Source organism: Ochotona curzoniae, unplaced genomic scaffold (genome assembly GCF_017591425.1).
Source record: "Ochotona curzoniae isolate NIBS_2020 unplaced genomic scaffold, NIBS_Ocur_1.0 scaffold_4506, whole genome shotgun sequence".
Taxonomy (NCBI): Eukaryota; Metazoa; Chordata; class Mammalia; order Lagomorpha; family Ochotonidae; genus Ochotona; species Ochotona curzoniae.
Genome location: NW_024467119.1, coordinates 31264838 through 31284066, shown reverse-complemented (window position 1 = coordinate 31284066; position 19229 = coordinate 31264838). Strand labels below are relative to the sequence as shown.

Sequence of the window (19229 nt, the reverse complement as noted above, 5' to 3'; positions counted from 1 at the left end):
TGCAGATGCAGGTTCCCAAGGCCTTGGGCCATCCTCAACTGCTGTCCCAGGCCATAGCATGGAACTGGATGAGAGGCAGGGCCGCAGGGATTAGAACCAGCGACCATATAGGATCCTGGCACATGCAAGGCAAGGACTTTACCCAATACACTATTGCGCCAGGCCTGCTATTTTATCTTTCTTTGAACACACCTACATAGCTCTGCCCTTATTTTTGGCTCAACGTGGACTACATGTTCACTGAGGATATGAACTGGACTCAGTTTGCTTAAATCCTTGTTCCATCACCCAAGTAATTATAACATGATGATGATGATGATAATAATAGTAATATGCCCCCTCAGTTTCTTCTTTAAGAGTTGTTGGAGCTACTCATTGTTTGGACTGTTATGAATATCTGTAACAGGATGTAAAATCAGATTATCTCTTGCCTATTCTAATTAGAGAAGTTTTTTGGTTTTTTTTTTTTTTTTTTGAGGTAAGGAGACCTTCTTTCCTGTCCACCAAATTCTTCTCAATTCCTTAAACGGTGCCTGTATCTGGACTGAACCCATGGCTAGCGCTCAGTTCACATAAGAACTCAGGCCCCATGGTCATTAACTCCATTCAAAAAAAATCTTTTCAAATGTTTCTTGACTTCGGGTTGCAGCTTTATCCACATTAATTCTTTTGCTGTGCTATTCTGTATTTTTCTTTAAACATAATTTCAGGGGCACATTTCATCTAATGCTTTAGTAAGATTCGCTTTCCAGTTGAACCAGAATAATTCATTATTTTATGGTAAAAGCATTCATACTTTTTTTAAAAGAACATAGGAATTTTTAACAAACTTTATAAGAGCCAAAAAAAAAAAAAAAACTACAATTTCTGTAGAAGTCATTAGAATGGGTCAACTCTTTTGAATTCCTAAAACTTATGTAATGGCTTAATTCTAACAAGGAGTGACTCATGAAAAGCTAAAGAATGTAGCAGCTTTTATATCCAACCACAACTACACTGAATCAAAAACTAAAGTAAAACGAAATGCTGGCAACAGTGGATATCTTTGAATTCTTTTAGTTAACAGACTTTACAGTCATCCAGCTGAGTTAACAGTAATTTCCCTCCAGGATATCACGGTATTACTCAGTAAAGTTTAATGGTGTCCCAATGCCTTTTTGTTATGCAGAACTTCCTAGAGAGGCAAATGTTGCAGAAGAATACACATTAATAGTTCTTTCCTATTTCTCTAAATGCACATCTGCATCTATGCACCAATTCTTTTTTTTTTCTTTTCTATAACAACTTCTAATAAACTTCTGGCTTTAGTTTCAATGTACCCTGGCACCCACTTGGCTCCTGATAGTTTCTATATACTTTGATGATGATGATGAAAAATTAAAGCAGAGAGAAGTCACCATGACTCATGAACCAGAGCTAAGTAGCTGATCTTTCCATTTAAAATTGGTATTTATATTAATGTACCCACATTTCTTTGAAACATAAGTCTACTGAAAGCAACAGCATGCTGAGATATATAGTTTCATCCAAACCAGTGGCTGATGCATGATATAAATTATCTGACAGCTGGTTACCCTGTAGTTCAAGTACTATTACCTTTAAATATTCAAGTTGGACACCCTAGCTGGAGTAATTTTTCCAATAGAATGAAGAAAGAAGTTTTTTAAAAAAAAAAAAAAGACAGGCACAGAGCCCCCAGGGTGTTATAAGAAGTTTCCCTACAAAAGTTTGGAGATCTTAAATAATCATTAGACAAGCTAATACTACTACATGAACTATATTTGATATTTATTCTTAAGGGGAAATGAATAAGGTCATCAGAAATTCATTATCTTCAACACCATAGTTTGTCTCTTCAGCCATTTCCGGGACTATTTTGCGTAATATTAACTTAAAATATAACAGAAGACATACCTGAATAAAAAATTTATCAAGTTATTAGCGAGTTACCAAAGTACATGTCTACAATGCCTTTGTAAATACCAAAGATATCTGTCTTTCTTAAAGATTGCTTTTCCCGCAATTTAATGATCAAGAAGTGTTGAATGAAGTTAATTCAAGTGCTAGATAAAGTACACAAGCCATGTGGGTGCTACACAATTATTTTCTAAATGATATGAACTGATTTTCAAAAATGTTCAAGAATTCAAATGAGATATTAAGTAAATACAAAGTTACCCTTACAAAGCATTATCATATAAGTAACTTTATATTGATTTAAGAGTTAGTATTTTTAAAGCATGTTTCACTTTAAAACAATTTAGTTTTAAATCACCATAAAGGCTATATTTTTATTTCAAGCTGTGATTAATAAAACATTTTCATATTCACTTACATAGTTATTTAAAACTGACAAAATATTTTCACATAAATATATTATTCCTTCATTTTTTGAAGTGGACAGTTTTACCAAGTGAAAGATACAGAATTTGAATGTGATGTCCTTTCCCACATCTCTTTGATCATCCTGCCATGTAGATATACTTAAGATCATGTTTACCTGACACAAAAGAGTTCTCATATTGTAAGCTCCACTATTTTGATCACATTTGTGCCTAAGGGGAAAGCTGGCCTTAGGTTTTTAAACAATGTGCTTTGACTTCACACAAGTTCCACAAAGACAAAATAAAAATGCCTACTCCTTATTTAGCAAATAAAACATGACAATATTATAAACTGTGCAATTAATTTACCAGATTTACCATGTTATCACATTTTTACTATTTTAGTAAGTAAAGGTATGTCATACTTTTTCTTCCCTTTGGAATTTCGGTTTAATCTTTCCTCACTCTCTCCAACACGCACACACACACACACACACACACACACACACACACACTGCATCCAGTCAGCTTTGCTGGCCCAGGGACATCCCAGGGCACACACCCTGGGAATCTCTGATGGAGAACAAGTAGAAACAGCAGTTGCAGAGGCCATCAGGGTATGACAAGAGCTGACAACATGTGGTTCTCCGGTAGCTGTTCCCTGGCACAGCTGCTTGCACAGTACTACTTCTGTCACTGCCTGACCTTCGCCCAATTTAAGCTGTTACATGGACAAAGGAATGAAATGACACAGTAACAGCAATCAGCTTAGAATTTCTTATTTGTAATTATAAACAATCAGCCTGAGTATAGAATTTCTAATTGCAACATTTCACACCAATTCTGAGAGATTGTACTATAAGTGATATAATTACAACCTCTCCATTGTGACTTTAAACAAAGTAGAGAATGATAATACTAGAAAATATGTGTGTATAAAGCAAAAAATTAAGATATTATTATAAATAGTGAAGAACAATGACGGGTGAAAGCATTAATTCTTAAGGCAATATGCACCGAATGTTTCCATCCAGGCCAAAGGTAACTGCCCTCAGAGTTCCAGCTATGCACTTTACATAAATAAATGTTTCACAAACCATCACCCTATTTCTATAAACTAAATATATTATTATTTCTAATTCCTAATTAATTTTGTCAGATTTGTGCAACTAAAGATTACAGCGATTTGGTTAGGAATCTCCATCTAACTTTCCATATGTATTATGTTTTTAGATAAGGCCAAGTCAATGAAAAGGCAACAGGGTCAAGGGCCAGATGCCAAGTTAGAGCTAACTTTTGAGTATGGATTTGCAGAAGCCTGGAAAGGAATCTGGAAGAATAAAGGATGGAGAATAACCAGGGCAGGGTCAAAACTACAATAGAAAGAAAATGCTTCTTCTGTATTCTCCATTGCATTAGAAAGTGAGGACAAGCCAGGAAGAGGCAAAGGTGGAAAAAAGATCATGAAAACTGATAAAATCACTTATGACTAAGAGTAGTTCCCTACTCTCTCCCCACTAGAACATACATAGTAATTAACATCAGGAGATAATTTTGCCACAATTTGGGGTTCTACTGGTGTTCAGTGAGCACAAGTCACGGACCTATTAGACATCTTAGCATGCACAAATAGTCCCCTCCCCAATACAGAATTAGCAGGACATAAACGTCAACCACGCCTACACTGAAAACTGTATAGCCCAGGAGGTTTAATACATGACAGTCACGAGTTTATGGGGAGTGACAAGAAACAGAATTGTCTGCTTTGCAGAGAAAGGAGAAAAGGAGGGAGAACTTTAGGAACAGGTAAGATGTAAAAATATTTCTTGCTTGCTTGGTTTCCCCAATGATAGACAATGTGGCAATGTGGTAAACTGATGGTATTGGAGAAATGAAAAAAAAAATGAAGAAAGAGAAACATATTGGTGAAGTTCTCTTACTAAGCAGGTGTAAAGTAGAAATGTTTCTTTACAAAAACTGAGGGGAAAGAATTTTATCAATGATCAAAGGAAATGAAGGCTCTATGGGAGAAACTGGAATGTGGTTTGAAGCAAGTGAATAAGATCACATATGGTGTCTTAGTCAGGCATCCCTGCATGAGCCTTTTCTTCAGGTTAAAGCAGATGATGTGGCATCATCCCTGTGTATAATCCTAATGGCTAACTTTGCAGGAAACAAAGTGGCAGACTACATTCTTTCACTGAAGAGATTACCATCAACAGATCTTCAACTGTCAAAAAGAAAGCCATGACTTAAAACTGTATGGGAATAGCTGCCTGGGAGATGGGCATGTATGTTGTACAACCAAGAAGACAACGGAGCTGTTGCACACTAAGAAAACTGAAAATAAGGTGGTGAGACCTCTCAGGAATGTATGCCTCATTCACCAACCCAGTCCAGAGCCAACAGGTGCAGACAAAAAAAGAGATGGAGAGCAAGCAAGGCACTCCAGCCTTCTGCCTGCTTCATTTGTGTCTTGGTGTCACCCGGCCAGAGTTTTGATTTAGACAGCTAACATGCATGGCACAGCATGCATGGCACAGCACTAATCCTCAGTCTACAGCACCAGTATCCCATGTGGATACTGGTTCAAGTCCTGGCTGCTCCACTTTCTATCCAGCTCCCTACTCATGACCTGGGAAAACAGCAGAGGATGGCCCCATTCCTTGTGTCCCTGTATCCGTATGGGAGACGTGGAACAAGCTCCTGGCTCCAGGCTTAGAAGTGGCTCTGCTCTGGCTATCGTGCCATTTGGAGACTAAACCAAAAGATGGGAGATCTATCTCTTTCTGCTTCACGTTCTGTCTAAAAATCTGACTTTCAAATAAAAATAAATACATCTTTAAAAAAAGAGCTCTTCTTCCTCTCTGTTTCTCCTCAATGTATATCTGCCTTTCTAATAAAAATAAAATAAATCTCAAAAAAAAAAGAGCTCTCATTTATTTGAGTATCTCCTGGCAACACAATTCTATATGCTTTTCAATGACACATAAGCTAATCAATGAACAGTGTTTCAGAAAATAAGTTAAGTATATAAAAATAATAATTTTATGAGTAACTAAAAATCCATAAAATAAAGAGCCCAAAAGAGGAAACGCAAACCTTCAGTACTTCACTGTCTTAGGTTGGCTGTAACAGGCAAAAACCGATAAAGAAATAAACAAATGAATTTCAAAGCATATATTTCACACTAGAATGAAATTATATTTCAATTATATTACAGAATTGAAGTTATTAAAATGATAGTTATCTAATGTAGAAGAGGCTAGTTTAAACAAAGTATCATCACCTAAGAAAACCGTGCAACTGATTATGAATGATTTATGTACAAATCATGCATTTTACAGTGACATTGTAAACACTATGGTTGAGGAAACTATCACTGTTCTGCTTCATTTTTAACTTAGTGAAAAATACTATTACAAATGAAAGATTCCTATATTTTTATAAACTGCAATAATGTTTCTTCGGAAGACAAAATTTGTTTTGCTAACTTATTTTACTAAAATGTATCTGATGTGTTATATTTATTTAGCAAGCTGCTGCTAAATTTAAATTTCAAAATAGAATTTCTAAGGAAAATAAATTGTCCTCATGGTCCAACTACACAAATGTAAATACTTCCGATCTCAGTAACTATCCTATCAGGACACAGAACCTACCTCAAGGTCAATTCTGTGCTATTGATAGTGCCATTATTCAGAGGGTCAGAAATTTTTCAAGGAAAACGAATCAATACTTACTCCCTCTGGTGCTGTGGAGCTGTGCCATCCCCAGTCTACCTAAACACAGAAGCAGGCAACAGTCCTCTCATAGAACACCAGGAGATAAAGCTGATCCACTTGGAAATACGATTACAGCCCAAGGGCTGAAGGTAAGCAATCTTAGTCTTTTTAATCTGTTAACTGCAAAGAGATATTGGCTAGATAGTTCAATGATATAATTACATAGGAAATAAACGTGTGCCAAGCACACTCCCATGTGAACAACACACAAATGGACAGTAATAATTCTGGTAATTCTATTCTAATTATCTTGGGTTGCACAAGATAATTATGTAGAAAAGTTTCAAAATCTTGCCTTACCTATATCTGACCAAGAATTTAAATTTTTAAATCCATTCTCCAATAAACATACAAAACAATGGACTATTCCTTGTATTCTGAAAACTCTTAAGTTTTGATGTTAACATCAAAATTGAGAGTGCCTTGCCTATTCTGAAAATACAGATGTTCGCCACAATTAAATCATTTGCAGTGAAAAGATTATATCTAACTCTAATAGCTCCCTATTTTGACTCAAAAATCTCAAAGGTTGTTTCAGCTATACAGAGTATCTCTCACCAAGATATTTACTGAAAGAAACTCCAAGCAGATTAATGAGTGAAGAATTGGTATTTATAAATCAACTCATGAGAAAACAACAAGACCCAGGCAGAAAAATGTACACATAAAAGTGTCCAGCAAACTTCAAGTAATGTTTAGGCTTACACTCTTCAATTCTTGCCAAAACTTTCTAAATTCTAGATATCAGTAAGCTAAGAAATTTAAATATGATTTGAGATACTAAAGATCTGCAATTAACTACTTTCTTTTTTCATCAAATATAAATCTTGTTGGTTCTTCTATCAAAGAAATCCCATGGCTTCTGTTTCTAACATACCATTCACAGTTTCTACACAAAAGCAGCAGGATGCCAAGACTGCAAATGACAGGAACTGTGCCACGTGCAGGAAAAGTGGCCATCAGAGGGAAGCTGTCACAAGTATGCAGCATAGACAGTACAAAACATCTCTGTGGATATTCTTACTCAGTTAAGTAAACATAGCACAATGTTTAAAACAAACTGGTGATTTAAGAACACCAAATGCTCTCATTGATACATAGCAGGAATCCTTGAATCAAGTGCAAAAGTTAACTTAGTTCATTTAAGATACACATGTGAAGGCTGTAAGTGCTGAAGAAAGCACATCCCAACTGGTGGTCAAACATGAATCCTCCAGTGTACACTTATTTTCACCTTTTCCAACCAAAATGCCCAGCATTTTGAGGTACCAGAGGGGGTGTCCATTAAGTAACTGTGGGCAGGAAGCAAGAAAGGGGCAAGAAGCAAATCCCATTTAATTCACTATTTATATCCAACAAACACATCTGGTTTGTTCCAGATACACAGAACGAAAGGTGCTTCTTGGAGCCTCTGGCGTCTGCTTTGTGCCATGTAATTAGATCTGATCAATAACACATGAACAGGAGCGAGGAGATTCCCTCTCAGCTCACAGCATTGTATGTCTGGAAGCAGGCAAGGCAGCGTCTGCAGTGGGGGTTGCTTTAAAACCCTGGTTACACACAGACACTGAGTGGACCCACCAGCACCTCCACAATGCACAAACAGCCCGTGGGAGAAGCAAAGCCATGCCTGACCATCCCCGGATTCTAGGGCCCTGTACCACTTACCCACATTCACCCTGTCTCACCCACTCAGGAGCTTCCCCCTTGTACTATGTCTGTACTTTGACTGCTCATCTCACAGAACAAAACAAAACAAAAAACGCCTTTCCAGAACAGAGTGTTCTGTGTTTCGGTTAGCATTCACTTTGTAAAGTTGTTGGAAAAACCAGTACAAGCCCTTACATTGGTTCACTTATCTATCATAATATGGAAAGTCCCAACAAATAAGGAACCCATTTCCAAAAATTTGCCACAATTTTTGGATAATCCAAAGGAAAGTATCCAGTTAGTTACTGAAGAGAAAAGTGTTGCTTTTAAAACATATAACCCATACGTTTCATGTACATCTAGAATTCTAGCATTTCTGACTTTCATTGCTTAGGGTAAAAATATATTTCATGTATTTTAAATTAACCATCACATAGGAAAGTAACAAGGATGAGCCACATTGCAAAAATCCAAAAGAAAATGACAACATTTATTTCAACAAGGTTTTATCAGCAAATTCCCCGAACATGTGTAACAGTTTTAAAAAGTTTGTTTCTCCAAGCTTCCACTTTTGGCAATGATGTGATCCTGCCATCTTGTGGAAGACCTCAAACACTGCAAGAACACGTAGAAATTCATAAACACGCACTCAAAGAACAAGTTACCTTTCTGTATTTTGACATTTTATGTTTCTGTGGGTCTCTCTCTTTCCCTCTCTCTTCCTCTCCCATCCCCACTTCCTCTTCATCACTCTCCCTTTCAAATAAATATTTTTTAAGATAAGGTACAAAAGAATATGTAATAGAGTTTATCTTTGTGCAAGTGAAATAAACAGTTGTGTAAGTAATCATCTATTTATTTATGTAAAACAGAATTTTGAAGATTAGTATTTCCTAATGTTTCGTTAGCATTAGTCACTGCTATTTGAACAGTCTTTTTTAATATACTCTGTTAGGTAGACAAAAGTATCACCTGACATACTATAATAATTCCAATGAAAAAGAAAACAAAAAACATGTATATGCACATATGTACACAAAAATTTCTTAGTTTAATGGAAACAAGATGTTCATTAACATGTCCTGCTTTACAGCTACTAATTTGTCCAGGATTCAGAAATAGTTAAGCCAAAATAGGACGTAGAATCTCTAATGTGGAGCATAATAGTTTTGTTTCATGTACTATTTCTTTACTTTCCCTAAGAGTTCTAACAATAAAACAATCAAGTATCAATGCACTAACTGCATCACTGAAGCCTGGTTACCTATAACACAGAGATAAATTACGGGTGCTTCTTTTCTTAGTCATTTTTCCACATGCCTAAGGATGAGTAAGCAAACACTTAACGAGTAGGAGTAGAGCAAGATAATTTGAAAGAAACACTTTGATATCAAATTCACTGTTGACAAAGGGCTTGTGTGAGGAAGTAAGACAAATGAAGCTCATGCTGGCATTTGTGAGATCAGAAGCCTTGCAGAACCCCAGGTTCACGTCCACGCCACGTGTCTTCCCAGCATGAACTCCGTTTTGGGATATAACGGGATTTCACAGCTATGACAGATCAGCCCACAAGCACAAGTTCACCCCTTTTCTGAAGACTCAGCCTGACACACCTCACCTCCACCCTCAGCAGAAAACCAGGCTCTGTACTTCAGAGTTCTATACTGTTCTAAACAGAGTTCTAAACAGTTCTATACTGTTTCTTACTTGCCTTCAATGAGTTCCAGCTCTAGAAGAGCTCTGGCCTTTGGTCACCATGAGCTCCCTGTATGGAGGTGAACTGCGGGAGGATGGTCACAATACGGTCTACTGCCGGGTCTAAGGCTGCTGCTCCCATAATCATGGAAGTTTACCCAAGCACACTTTCCACAGTAGCTATGGAGTGAAGAGATAGTGTAAAATGGGAGGCTCAAAAAGTAGCCCCATGATTATTATTATTCTTAGCCTGCGTATCTCCAAGAGTCTTGATCTATAACATAGAATACCAAGCCTCCTATGGAAGGAAGACAGAAATTGAGGGCTGTTGACATCTTCTTTAAAACATTAACCTTGGACCCGAGCAGTAGCCTACAAGCTAAAGTCCTTGCCTTGCACGAGCTGGAATTCCATATGGGTGCTGATTCTAATCCTGACAGCCCCGCTTCCCCTCCAGCTCCCTGCTTGTGGCCTGGGAGGGCGGTATGGGACAGCCCAGGGCCCTGGGGCCCTGCACCCATGTGGGAGACCCGGAAGAGGTTCCTGGTTCCTAGCTATGGATAATCTCAGCTCCAGCCATTGCAGCTGCTTGGGGAGTGAATCAACAGATGGAAGATCTTCCTCTTTGTCTCTCCTCCTCTCCGTATATCTGACATTCCAATAAAAATAAGAAATTAATCTTTAAAAAACATTCTGCTGTGTGGATATCTACAATGGAGATCTACTTACCCTTCGAATATCCTTCAGCCTCTTCATTTTGCAAACGCAAGCTACATAGACATAGCATTATTTTCTTAACACAAGAATGTCTAAACACTTACCATACTATTCATTTTTGAAGATGAGGAGCCCGTTCTTTGCTTTCTCAAACTATTAATTTCTTCTGTGTTCCCATCTTTTGGTTTGAAAATCATCCTGCTGCTCCCAGCGGTTCCTTCTGAAGAAGATCGCAGGCGCCTTTCTATAAATCTCCCTTCGCGATAAGGACTGAAGCTACTGGCAAGAACTATTTAAAGACAAAGAAATATGATATAAATATGCAAATAGTTTTCATAAATGTGCCATTGTAAAAGCATGTAAAACAATGTTAGTCAGAACTTTCTTATTATGAGAAAACTTTTATATTCATAGTGACACTGCAGTTTGCTTGCTCATAATGTTGTCTTTAAAGCCTGACATGGTGGGAGCTCTCGGTGGTTTAGTCCCGGCTCACATAACGCACACACACACATTCTTCTTTCTTTCTTCTTGTGCGCAGAGTCTGCTCACTTTCTGCTACTTTCCAATCCAAGATCCTGGGTCAAACTCATCAATGCTTAACAGAATATCACAATGCTGCCCAGGTTTCTCTCACCTCTCCCTTATCTCACCTCCCTCAGCACACCGTTCCCCACCACAAAACCCGTTTTCTTCGTGGTAACCACAATAATACACTCAGACCACAGTGGGATTCACCAACATTATGCTTCCAGATGTAAAAGTTGATGCTTTTGGGTCTGGCACAGCTGTCTAGTGGCTAAAGTCCTCACCTTGCAAGTGCTGGGATCCCATGAGGGTGCTGGTTCATATCCTGGTGCCCTGTTTCCCTTCCAGCTCCCTGCTTGTGGCCTGAGAAAGCTGTCAAGATGGCCCAAAGCCTCAGGACCCTGCACCTGTGTGGGAGACCTGGAAGAAGCTACTGGCTCCTAGCTTCTGATAATCTCAGCTCTGGCCATTGCAGCCATTTGGGGAGTGAATCATTAGACGAATGATCTTCCTCTCTGTCTCTGCTCCTCTTTGTATATCTGACTTTCCAACAAAAATAAATACATCTGAAAAAAAAAAATGATGCTTTCACGTGGCTGACTCGTCACTCCTGTGACCCATCTCTCCATCCATGCCCTGACGCCATTCCTGCTCACCTGCCCACTCTTCTAGTCCCATTTTCTGTTGTTTCCCCTTTTCTTCATTCTGCTAATGGCATACTGGATCTTACACTAGTCCCGGGACAGGCCCAGCGTGCCCAGACCCACAGAGTTCGGCTCTTACATACTAACATACTTCCTTGAGTCAGCTGTATCACTCCCTAGGGCCCTTAAATAGTGACTAATATGGCACTCTCAGCATCACTCTGCCCATCATATTTAAAAATGCAAACCACAATCTTAACCTCCCTCTTGCTAATCCCTTACTCTGCCTCACCTTGTCCTTATCAGTAATCATCATCTTACATTGAAGTGTTTGCATGTTAATTGATCATCACCATTAGAAAGCAAACTTCATAAAAACAAGGAAGGTGTTTGCTTTGTAAACTCCTGCATCGTTCCTGCTAAAAACAGTGCTAAAATGACATTTGTTGAATAAATGACTGAGCTACTCAGTTCAGGCTCCTGTTAATGGCTCCCGGCTGAAACCACAGTGCCAAGCTAGTAGCAAATGTCTTATGCAAAAAAAAATGGAGCTTATTTCTATTTAGTTTTGAAAAAGTATACAACCAATACATTCATATATGCAATAAGTACTAGTTTTAATATTTTATAGCACAAAATAAATTTTATTTTATAGTTTAATTTCTACAGTGACTTTTCTTGCATAGAATACAGCTACTTAAAATTTTAGGATTTTAAATTTTTAAACTTCCGAATTATAAAGTTTGCATAACTCGCACATAAACACTCTCACGAAGCAATGGATAGGAAACTAGCAACTTTTCCTTGTTAATATAACTCAGTTTGCCCAAGAATACACAACACATTGTCAATTCAATCAAAGTAATTTACATGCTAAACGACTTACAGTTAGGATTACAACCAACACATGAATAGTCACCAGGCTGAGTGGACATTCCCTAGTTTCCATGGAGATTAAAAAAACATAGTATTCAATCAGACATTGAGAAAAGCGGCCATGGCTATCTAGAATTAGATCCATCAGGAAAACTGCATCTTCCTTTTTTACCTGACACTTCTTTTTTAAAAATATGCAGAATCCACTCTGAAGTCATCCTTCCATTGTTTAAAAAAAAAAATAGAAAAGAAAAGAATGACCTTTTAAAGATATCTAACTCGCGAACCAAAGTGACATCTAGTGGCTAAATCCTTGCCTTACATCTCCCAGGACCCCATATGGGTGCCAGTTCATATCCTAGCTATTCCAACTCCCATCCAGCTCCCTGTTTGTGGCCTGAAAAAGCAGCAGACAATGGCTTAATGTTTTGGGACCCTGCACCTGCATTGGAGACATGAAAAATTTCCTGGCTCCTGGCTTCAGATTGGCTCAGCTTCAGCCATTGCGGCTATTTGGGACGTAAAACAGCAGACAGAAGATCTTTCTCTCTGTATTTCCTTCTCTCTGTAAATCTGACTTTCCAATACAAAACAAATTACTCTTAAAAAAATTTAACTCAATCCTAAATTTATGCCATCAACAGCCACATATTTTGTGAGCAACAAAGTAAAATCACGTATGTGTTTTTTTGGTGTATTATATATACATTCAATGTACACTTAAAAGATGTAACTATATTCATCATCATTACTATTATAATTTACCTAAATGTAAACATAGCTAAAGTCAAGGGTATGAACAAATCTACTAAGTTAAAATTACAAAAGGAAAAAGCAGCCAAGTGCATTACAGTGATCTGGTACCAATTCGCAAAATATTTTAAGACAGCAGGGAAGTCACTTTCTTCATTTAAATAAAATGGCCATCAGGATAAAGGGGCTGGTTAAATAAGTTTCATAATCCAATTATTCCTAATATTCTTCCATTTGATTTGTTTTAAATTCTATTTGCTTGTTTAGGGCCTAATATAAAGCAACATCATGATTAACAGCCTGAGTTTGGGATTCCAATAGTTGTAATTAGGCTGTGCTTCCTTCTAGCTGCATGACCCTGTGATCTGATATGGAACATGTGAAAGAGATAACATCCCAGCATACATAATTACTCACTCACCTTGTGATTTGGAACATATATCTTCTCTCTGGTCCAATTTTCTTACTTCTACTATAGCCTTCAACCATGGTACTGATTTCAGTCATCTTAAAATTAATGTGTGCATCGTATCTGGGATGTCACAATCATTTTTAATATTGGGAGAATTCCCATTAGTTGTAGTATTTAAAACAGTGATTACAACAGTGGTAACAACAGAGGGTAGTAATAATAGCATAAAAGAATTAAAAATAATGTATAACACCAGAACGCAGTATCTGTTCAAAATGTTCTTGAGATGAATTTTATGTCAAATAAAATTTTTTGAGTCACATTGGAATGATGCACACTCACAATTCCTTTCTCTTTTTTTAAAGGGGGAGCTGATGTCCAAGATTACACATTCATTTAATTTTAGCAGCAGAGCTGGAACCCAATTAGGTTTTTAGGTTCCAAAAACAGGATATTTTTTGTTTGTTTTCAAAGATGGGATATTTTTTATCTTGAAATCCTTTTCTATCTATGGAGAGGGATTATTTATGCTGATCCATGGATTCTGATCACTAATTAAACCATTAACACAGAAAATACAATTTAAAGTATACAATTTACTTTTAAAGTCATTTTGGTTAAAACATATCCACTTCATTAGCTAAAAAATGCCAGCTTTTCCGGACCTGGCACAATAGTGTAGTGGTTAAAGTCCTCACCTTGCACGTGGCAGGATCCCATATGGTTGCCGGTTCTAATCCCGGCAGCCTTGCTTGCCCTCCAGCTCCCTGCTTGTGACCTGGGAAAGCAGTTAAGAATGACCCAAGGCTTTGGGACCCTGCACCCGCGTGGGAGACCTGGAAGAGCTCCTGGCTCCTAGCTTCAGTTTGGCTCATCTCCAGCTGTTGAGGTTGCTTTCAGAGGGAAGAGCTTCCTCTCTGTCTCTCCTCCTCTCTCTATATCTGCCTTTCCAATAAAAATAAATAAATCTTTAAAAAAAAAAGAATTTTGCCATAATGAACCCCAAAAGATTGTCATTATTTTAGATAAAGCTGCACTGTAAATAGAATTGGTTTCAATCTACTTCCTTCTGCTCAGAATGTGAGTCATACAACTAAGCAAAAGGAATACTGTCACTAAATTACGATTTCAGCATAACACAACTGAGAAAAGTTTAAAATCAGGCTCCATGAAAGATTATTTAAATAAACTCCGAATAGGAATAAATGTTCACAGTGTACAATCAGGAAGAGTGATTCCCATCCACAAGACGGGGCAAGATAATGAACTACATTAAAATAACCATTATTTCATCTCATTTATCCAACAAGGAAAACAGACATACCTTTGGCAGTATTTGCCTCATATCCATATGATGTTTTGTTAAAAACGGGATGATCCCCGGAAGAGGGTATTGTCTTCGAATCTGAAACCGGATGGATCCCTTTCACACGCTCAGCTATGGCTTTGTGTTGCTCACACAAGCCGCGCTTCCTGGGGGAGCTCGTGCCCAGCGCTGCATCCCCATTTTGTACCGCTGCATCTTCCCCTCTTGGAGCATCTGCAGGCAGACGGTTCTCTGAGTTGAGCGCATTCCTCCTAGGGACCTCGGTGATTTGCAGTAACACTTCCTCCTGGTTAGCAGCAGAGGTTTCTGGGACGGAATGAGACTCGGTGCTACATCGACCTTCTAACCTGAATTTCCCAGGAGACGTGACTGCACAGGGAGCTGTTCCCAGGAGATCTGTCGTCGTCTTTGTAAGAGCAGCAGGATTGCGAGAGATCATAGAGGTAGAATCATTTGGGGCAAGGTTGTCACAGTGGGATGCCAGGCTTCCGCTTTTAGGAAATACATCTGCTTCTGACATGGAATCTTCGGTCAAACCTAAAAACTCAGAAGGTGTCTGAGCCGTGGTAAGATCCGCAGAAAGCAAAGGAGATTGTAAGGAGCTTCCTGCCCGTTCCGTAACATCCAAAGAACAAGATGGAGATGTTCTTCCTAATACAGGTTCTTTCTCTTCCAACTCTGTAATCTCCAAAGAGAAGTCAGGCTGTTGTACCAAAGAAACGGACTGGCTCTGTGGAACTGGCTTAGAAAATCTGTAGTGAGATGAAAAAGACTTGGGGAGCAGCTTCCGGGTTGACTGCTTCACAGAACGGCGAGTTTGTTCTTCTGTAAACCCAGAGTCGTCCCCCTCACTTTTGCCAGAACTTAGACAATTTATAAAGACATTCTTGTTTGTGGAGTGCTCCTTCTCTCGTTCAAAATCTTCTGTCAAAGACCTTGTTATCTTCTTATTTCGTGAACTGTGAAAACCAACAGAATGTCTCCCCCTGGCTTTGACAGGGTCATCCAAGCCCAGTTTCTGCGTGTTGCTGTGACCAGGTTGAGCACCATTGGAAACACTAAGGTTCTGGTTGCTGGCTTCTTGCTTAGGCTCACTGACCTTTTTATGATGGAAACTAATAGAAGGAGTACGGAATATGCTTCTGCGTTTACCTGTGCTTCCTGAGCTTGAGTTCGTGCTGGAAGGAGAGGAACTGTGGACACCAACCGTATTGCTGGAAGAGGGGGAGGAAGGAAGAGAGTCATTCCTTCTGCTGATACTCCTTCTGAATATTGGCAAACGGGACACCAGAGTAGATCGTCTGGATCCTGAGTCCCCCATCGGGACCTCAAGGTTTGCACTGTGACAGCCAACTTTGAAACCTGAGAATAATTCAAAGAGAAAGAAAAAAAGAAGCCATTAGGAATCAATCTTCAATAAGACATGTTAAAAGAAAATATCATTTTAAAGATATAGCATGGCATTTGTTTTATCTTAAAATGCAAAGATTCTATACTTAATAAAGATGTTCTTGTATTGCAACTTCAGAACATGTTTTTATGATCTGATAGTTTGCACAGATATTCTATTTTAGTGTAAAAATTATAAAGATTAACAAAAATATTTCAGGCGTATTCACATAAAGCACTAGGTTTGGGATCACAAGAGAGAGAGACAGAGCTCCCATGCGCTGGTGCATGTTTAAAGAGGAGTGACTTGCACAATTTTTGTGAAAATTTTTTGGTTATTTAAATACTGTGAGTATTGTTTAAGGATATACAGAACAACGTCTTTCTTTTACCACTTATCAGAATAGAAGTACCAGAAATATCTCAATATGCATGAATGTTGAAGATATTTCAATGATGACGGCTAATACCTTGATATTAATGCATTGCAGTTCACAGGCTCATGCCAGCTGCAAAGCATGGTGGTTGATAATGCACTACTACCCGACTGCTTTCCCAGGCCACAAACAGGCGGCTGGATGGAAAGCAGAGTAGCCAGGACTTCAGCCACTAGGTTACTGCACTGGGCTCTAGTGAATGCCCTTTCTGTTGTGCTGATTATAAGCTAACACTAGAGTCAGGGAAGGTTTAGTTTCTAGTTATTACTTTATCATTTATTAGCAATGTGACATGAGGTAAATAACTGCAGTGTAAAATGATGATAATAAATATTACCTTCTGGAGTTGTAAGAATGAAAAGGGAGGGCCTGGAGCAATGGCCTGGAAGCTGAATCCTTGCCTTCCAATGGTCAGAATCCTATATAGGTGCAAGCTTGTGTCTCAGCTGCTCCACTTCCCATCCAGCTCCCTGCTCGTGCCCTGGGAAAGCAGTAGAGGATGGCCCAGGACCTTAGGATGCTGCACCTATGTGTGAGACCCAGAAGAATCACCTGGCTCCTGACTTTGGATCAACTCAGCTCCAACCATTGCAACTACTTGGGGAGTCAACCAGCTGACAGAAGTTCTTTCTGTCTTTTCTTTTCCTGGCTCCTGACTTTGGACTGGTCCAGCTCTGGCCATTGTAGCCACTTTCTCTGTCTCCTTCTCTCTGGGTAACTCTGTCTTCTAAACAAAATCAATTTTTTTTAAGATTCATTTTTATTGCAAAGTCAGATAGAAAGAGAGGAGTAAAGAAGGACAGGAAGATCTTCCATCCGCTGGTTCTCTCCCCAAGTGGCCACAACAAGCAGAGCAGAGCCAATCTGAAGCCAGGAGCCAGGAGTTTGTTCCAAGTCTTCAACACAGATTGAGGCACCCAAGGCTTTGGGCCATCCCCTACTGCTTTCCCGGCCACAAGCAGGGAGCTCGATGGGAAGTGGGGCCACCAGGGCACGAACTGGCACCCATATGAGATCTTGGCGCATGCAAGGAGACAACTTTTACCGCTAGACTACTGCACCAGGCTCAAAATAATTTGTCTTTAAGAAAATAATCCTGCATGGTTTTAGAGAGATGGCATCATGGAAGTATAATACTAGGTACTAGAAAAAGCACATCTGTCAGTGCAAGAAAAAATAATATAAAATCGGCACCACTTCCCAGTTTTTTCTTTGCTTTCATTTAAAAAAAATATTTTACTGTAATTTTGACACCCTCCTCTTTTTCCTCTATGGATAAAGGGTATTTGATGTCATACATTTTAGACACAATTCATTATCTTTTCTCTAATTCCCAAGACTAGCATTTCTTTATAGTAAAAACTAAAGAAACAAAAACGGAATCTTGTGGATCCATGCAATTTGTTATAAAACATTTGGCTTTAAGTAAAATCTCTCATGTACAAGCAATATGAGCTTGAACACTGACAATGGTCATTTCACAAGATGGTTTTATGAATGCGAAGGCACATATACAAAGGATGTGATACTGACTGACACACAGTAGCCCCTGCCTTCTCTGATGAAATATATTCATAGGGGTGCAGTGCATACAGTGATTATGAAGATTATCTACTTATGCAATTCTGGACAGCAGCCACTGCACTTCAAAAGAATACCTAAAATAACACAGAGTGGAGTCCATAAACTGAGCACGACGTTTTCATCTCTTACAGTGAGTCTCCCCTTCTGAGGACCAACATTTGAACTGTGTATGGAAATGTCACATAAGCTGAATTTCATCCCAGACCTAAGATTTCGCAGAAAAAATGTTCATAAAATAACTTGGCAGAGTTCAAATGACCACATTAAAAAGAAGTTCTACTATACACAAGGAAAACTGAAGAAGGGAAATTCACAAACCAAATACTTTTGGGCACAATTTTAAACATTAAGAAAGTGCTATCAGAAAGTAAATAATAGAAAAGCATATCATTGTTTTTTGATTAATTACTGGAATAATTGGATCGAACAATAGGTTGAAGAAATTTCTCAATTTTATCCAGTCATGTCTTTTAGCCTTGAGGTAAGCAGGCTCACACCTATGCAACTGTTGAGAGCTTGGGCATAAATAGCCCCCTTGTCCAGATATCGGTATTTAAAAGGCCATACTATTTATAACCTAACATCCTTTTAACTGTCTTGTAATTCATCTTTAAGTGCATTTCAAAATGTTTTGTTGTTTTTTCACAAATGATTGGAAAAACAGTATAGGCATTTCTAAGAAATAAATTACACTCAGGACACGAGCGCCCCTTCTGCTGCTAGATTAAGGGAGGGGAAAATGAGCTACATTAGCAAGAAAATTGATCAGAAACAGGTGGGTGATCAGTCACAGGGAAGAGAATGAGGTTGTCATCCTACGGTAGAAAGAGCCCAGATTTATTGCACTGATTGCATATGCTTAATTAACAATTTATTAAATTTGCACATAAGCTAGCCATATTGAACATACTAAGTTGGTCTCCAAAAATGAATATAAGCAACAAACAAATAGTTGCTGACATGAGAAATGTCTACCTTGGAGTTACTCCCACAAATGATTTGATCATAAGGATGGAACATAAACAGAGACAGCGTATATTAGATCTGTATAAATCAAAAAGATAAAGGATAAGTATGCAAAATTAGCATGATAATGAGAACACTTATG

The 19229-nt window shown here is 38.4% G+C and overlaps 1 protein-coding gene across 2 annotated transcripts in view; it reads right to left on the bottom strand.

Annotated features, from left to right (window-relative positions):
* The window catches only part of CCSER1 (coiled-coil serine rich protein 1), a 1046074-nt gene that overhangs the window by 902655 nt on the left and 124190 nt on the right, over nt 1–19229 (bottom strand). For both annotated transcript variants that reach the window (XM_040967487.1, XM_040967488.1), the window contains exons 2-3: nt 14709–16073; nt 10276–10460 (exon numbers count right to left, since the gene is read on the bottom strand). In XM_040967487.1, the coding sequence (XP_040823421.1) occupies nt 10276–10460; nt 14709–16032 (1509 nt within the window). In that variant the 5' untranslated portion in view covers nt 16033–16073. The remainder of the gene's footprint in view (nt 1–10275; nt 10461–14708; nt 16074–19229) is intronic.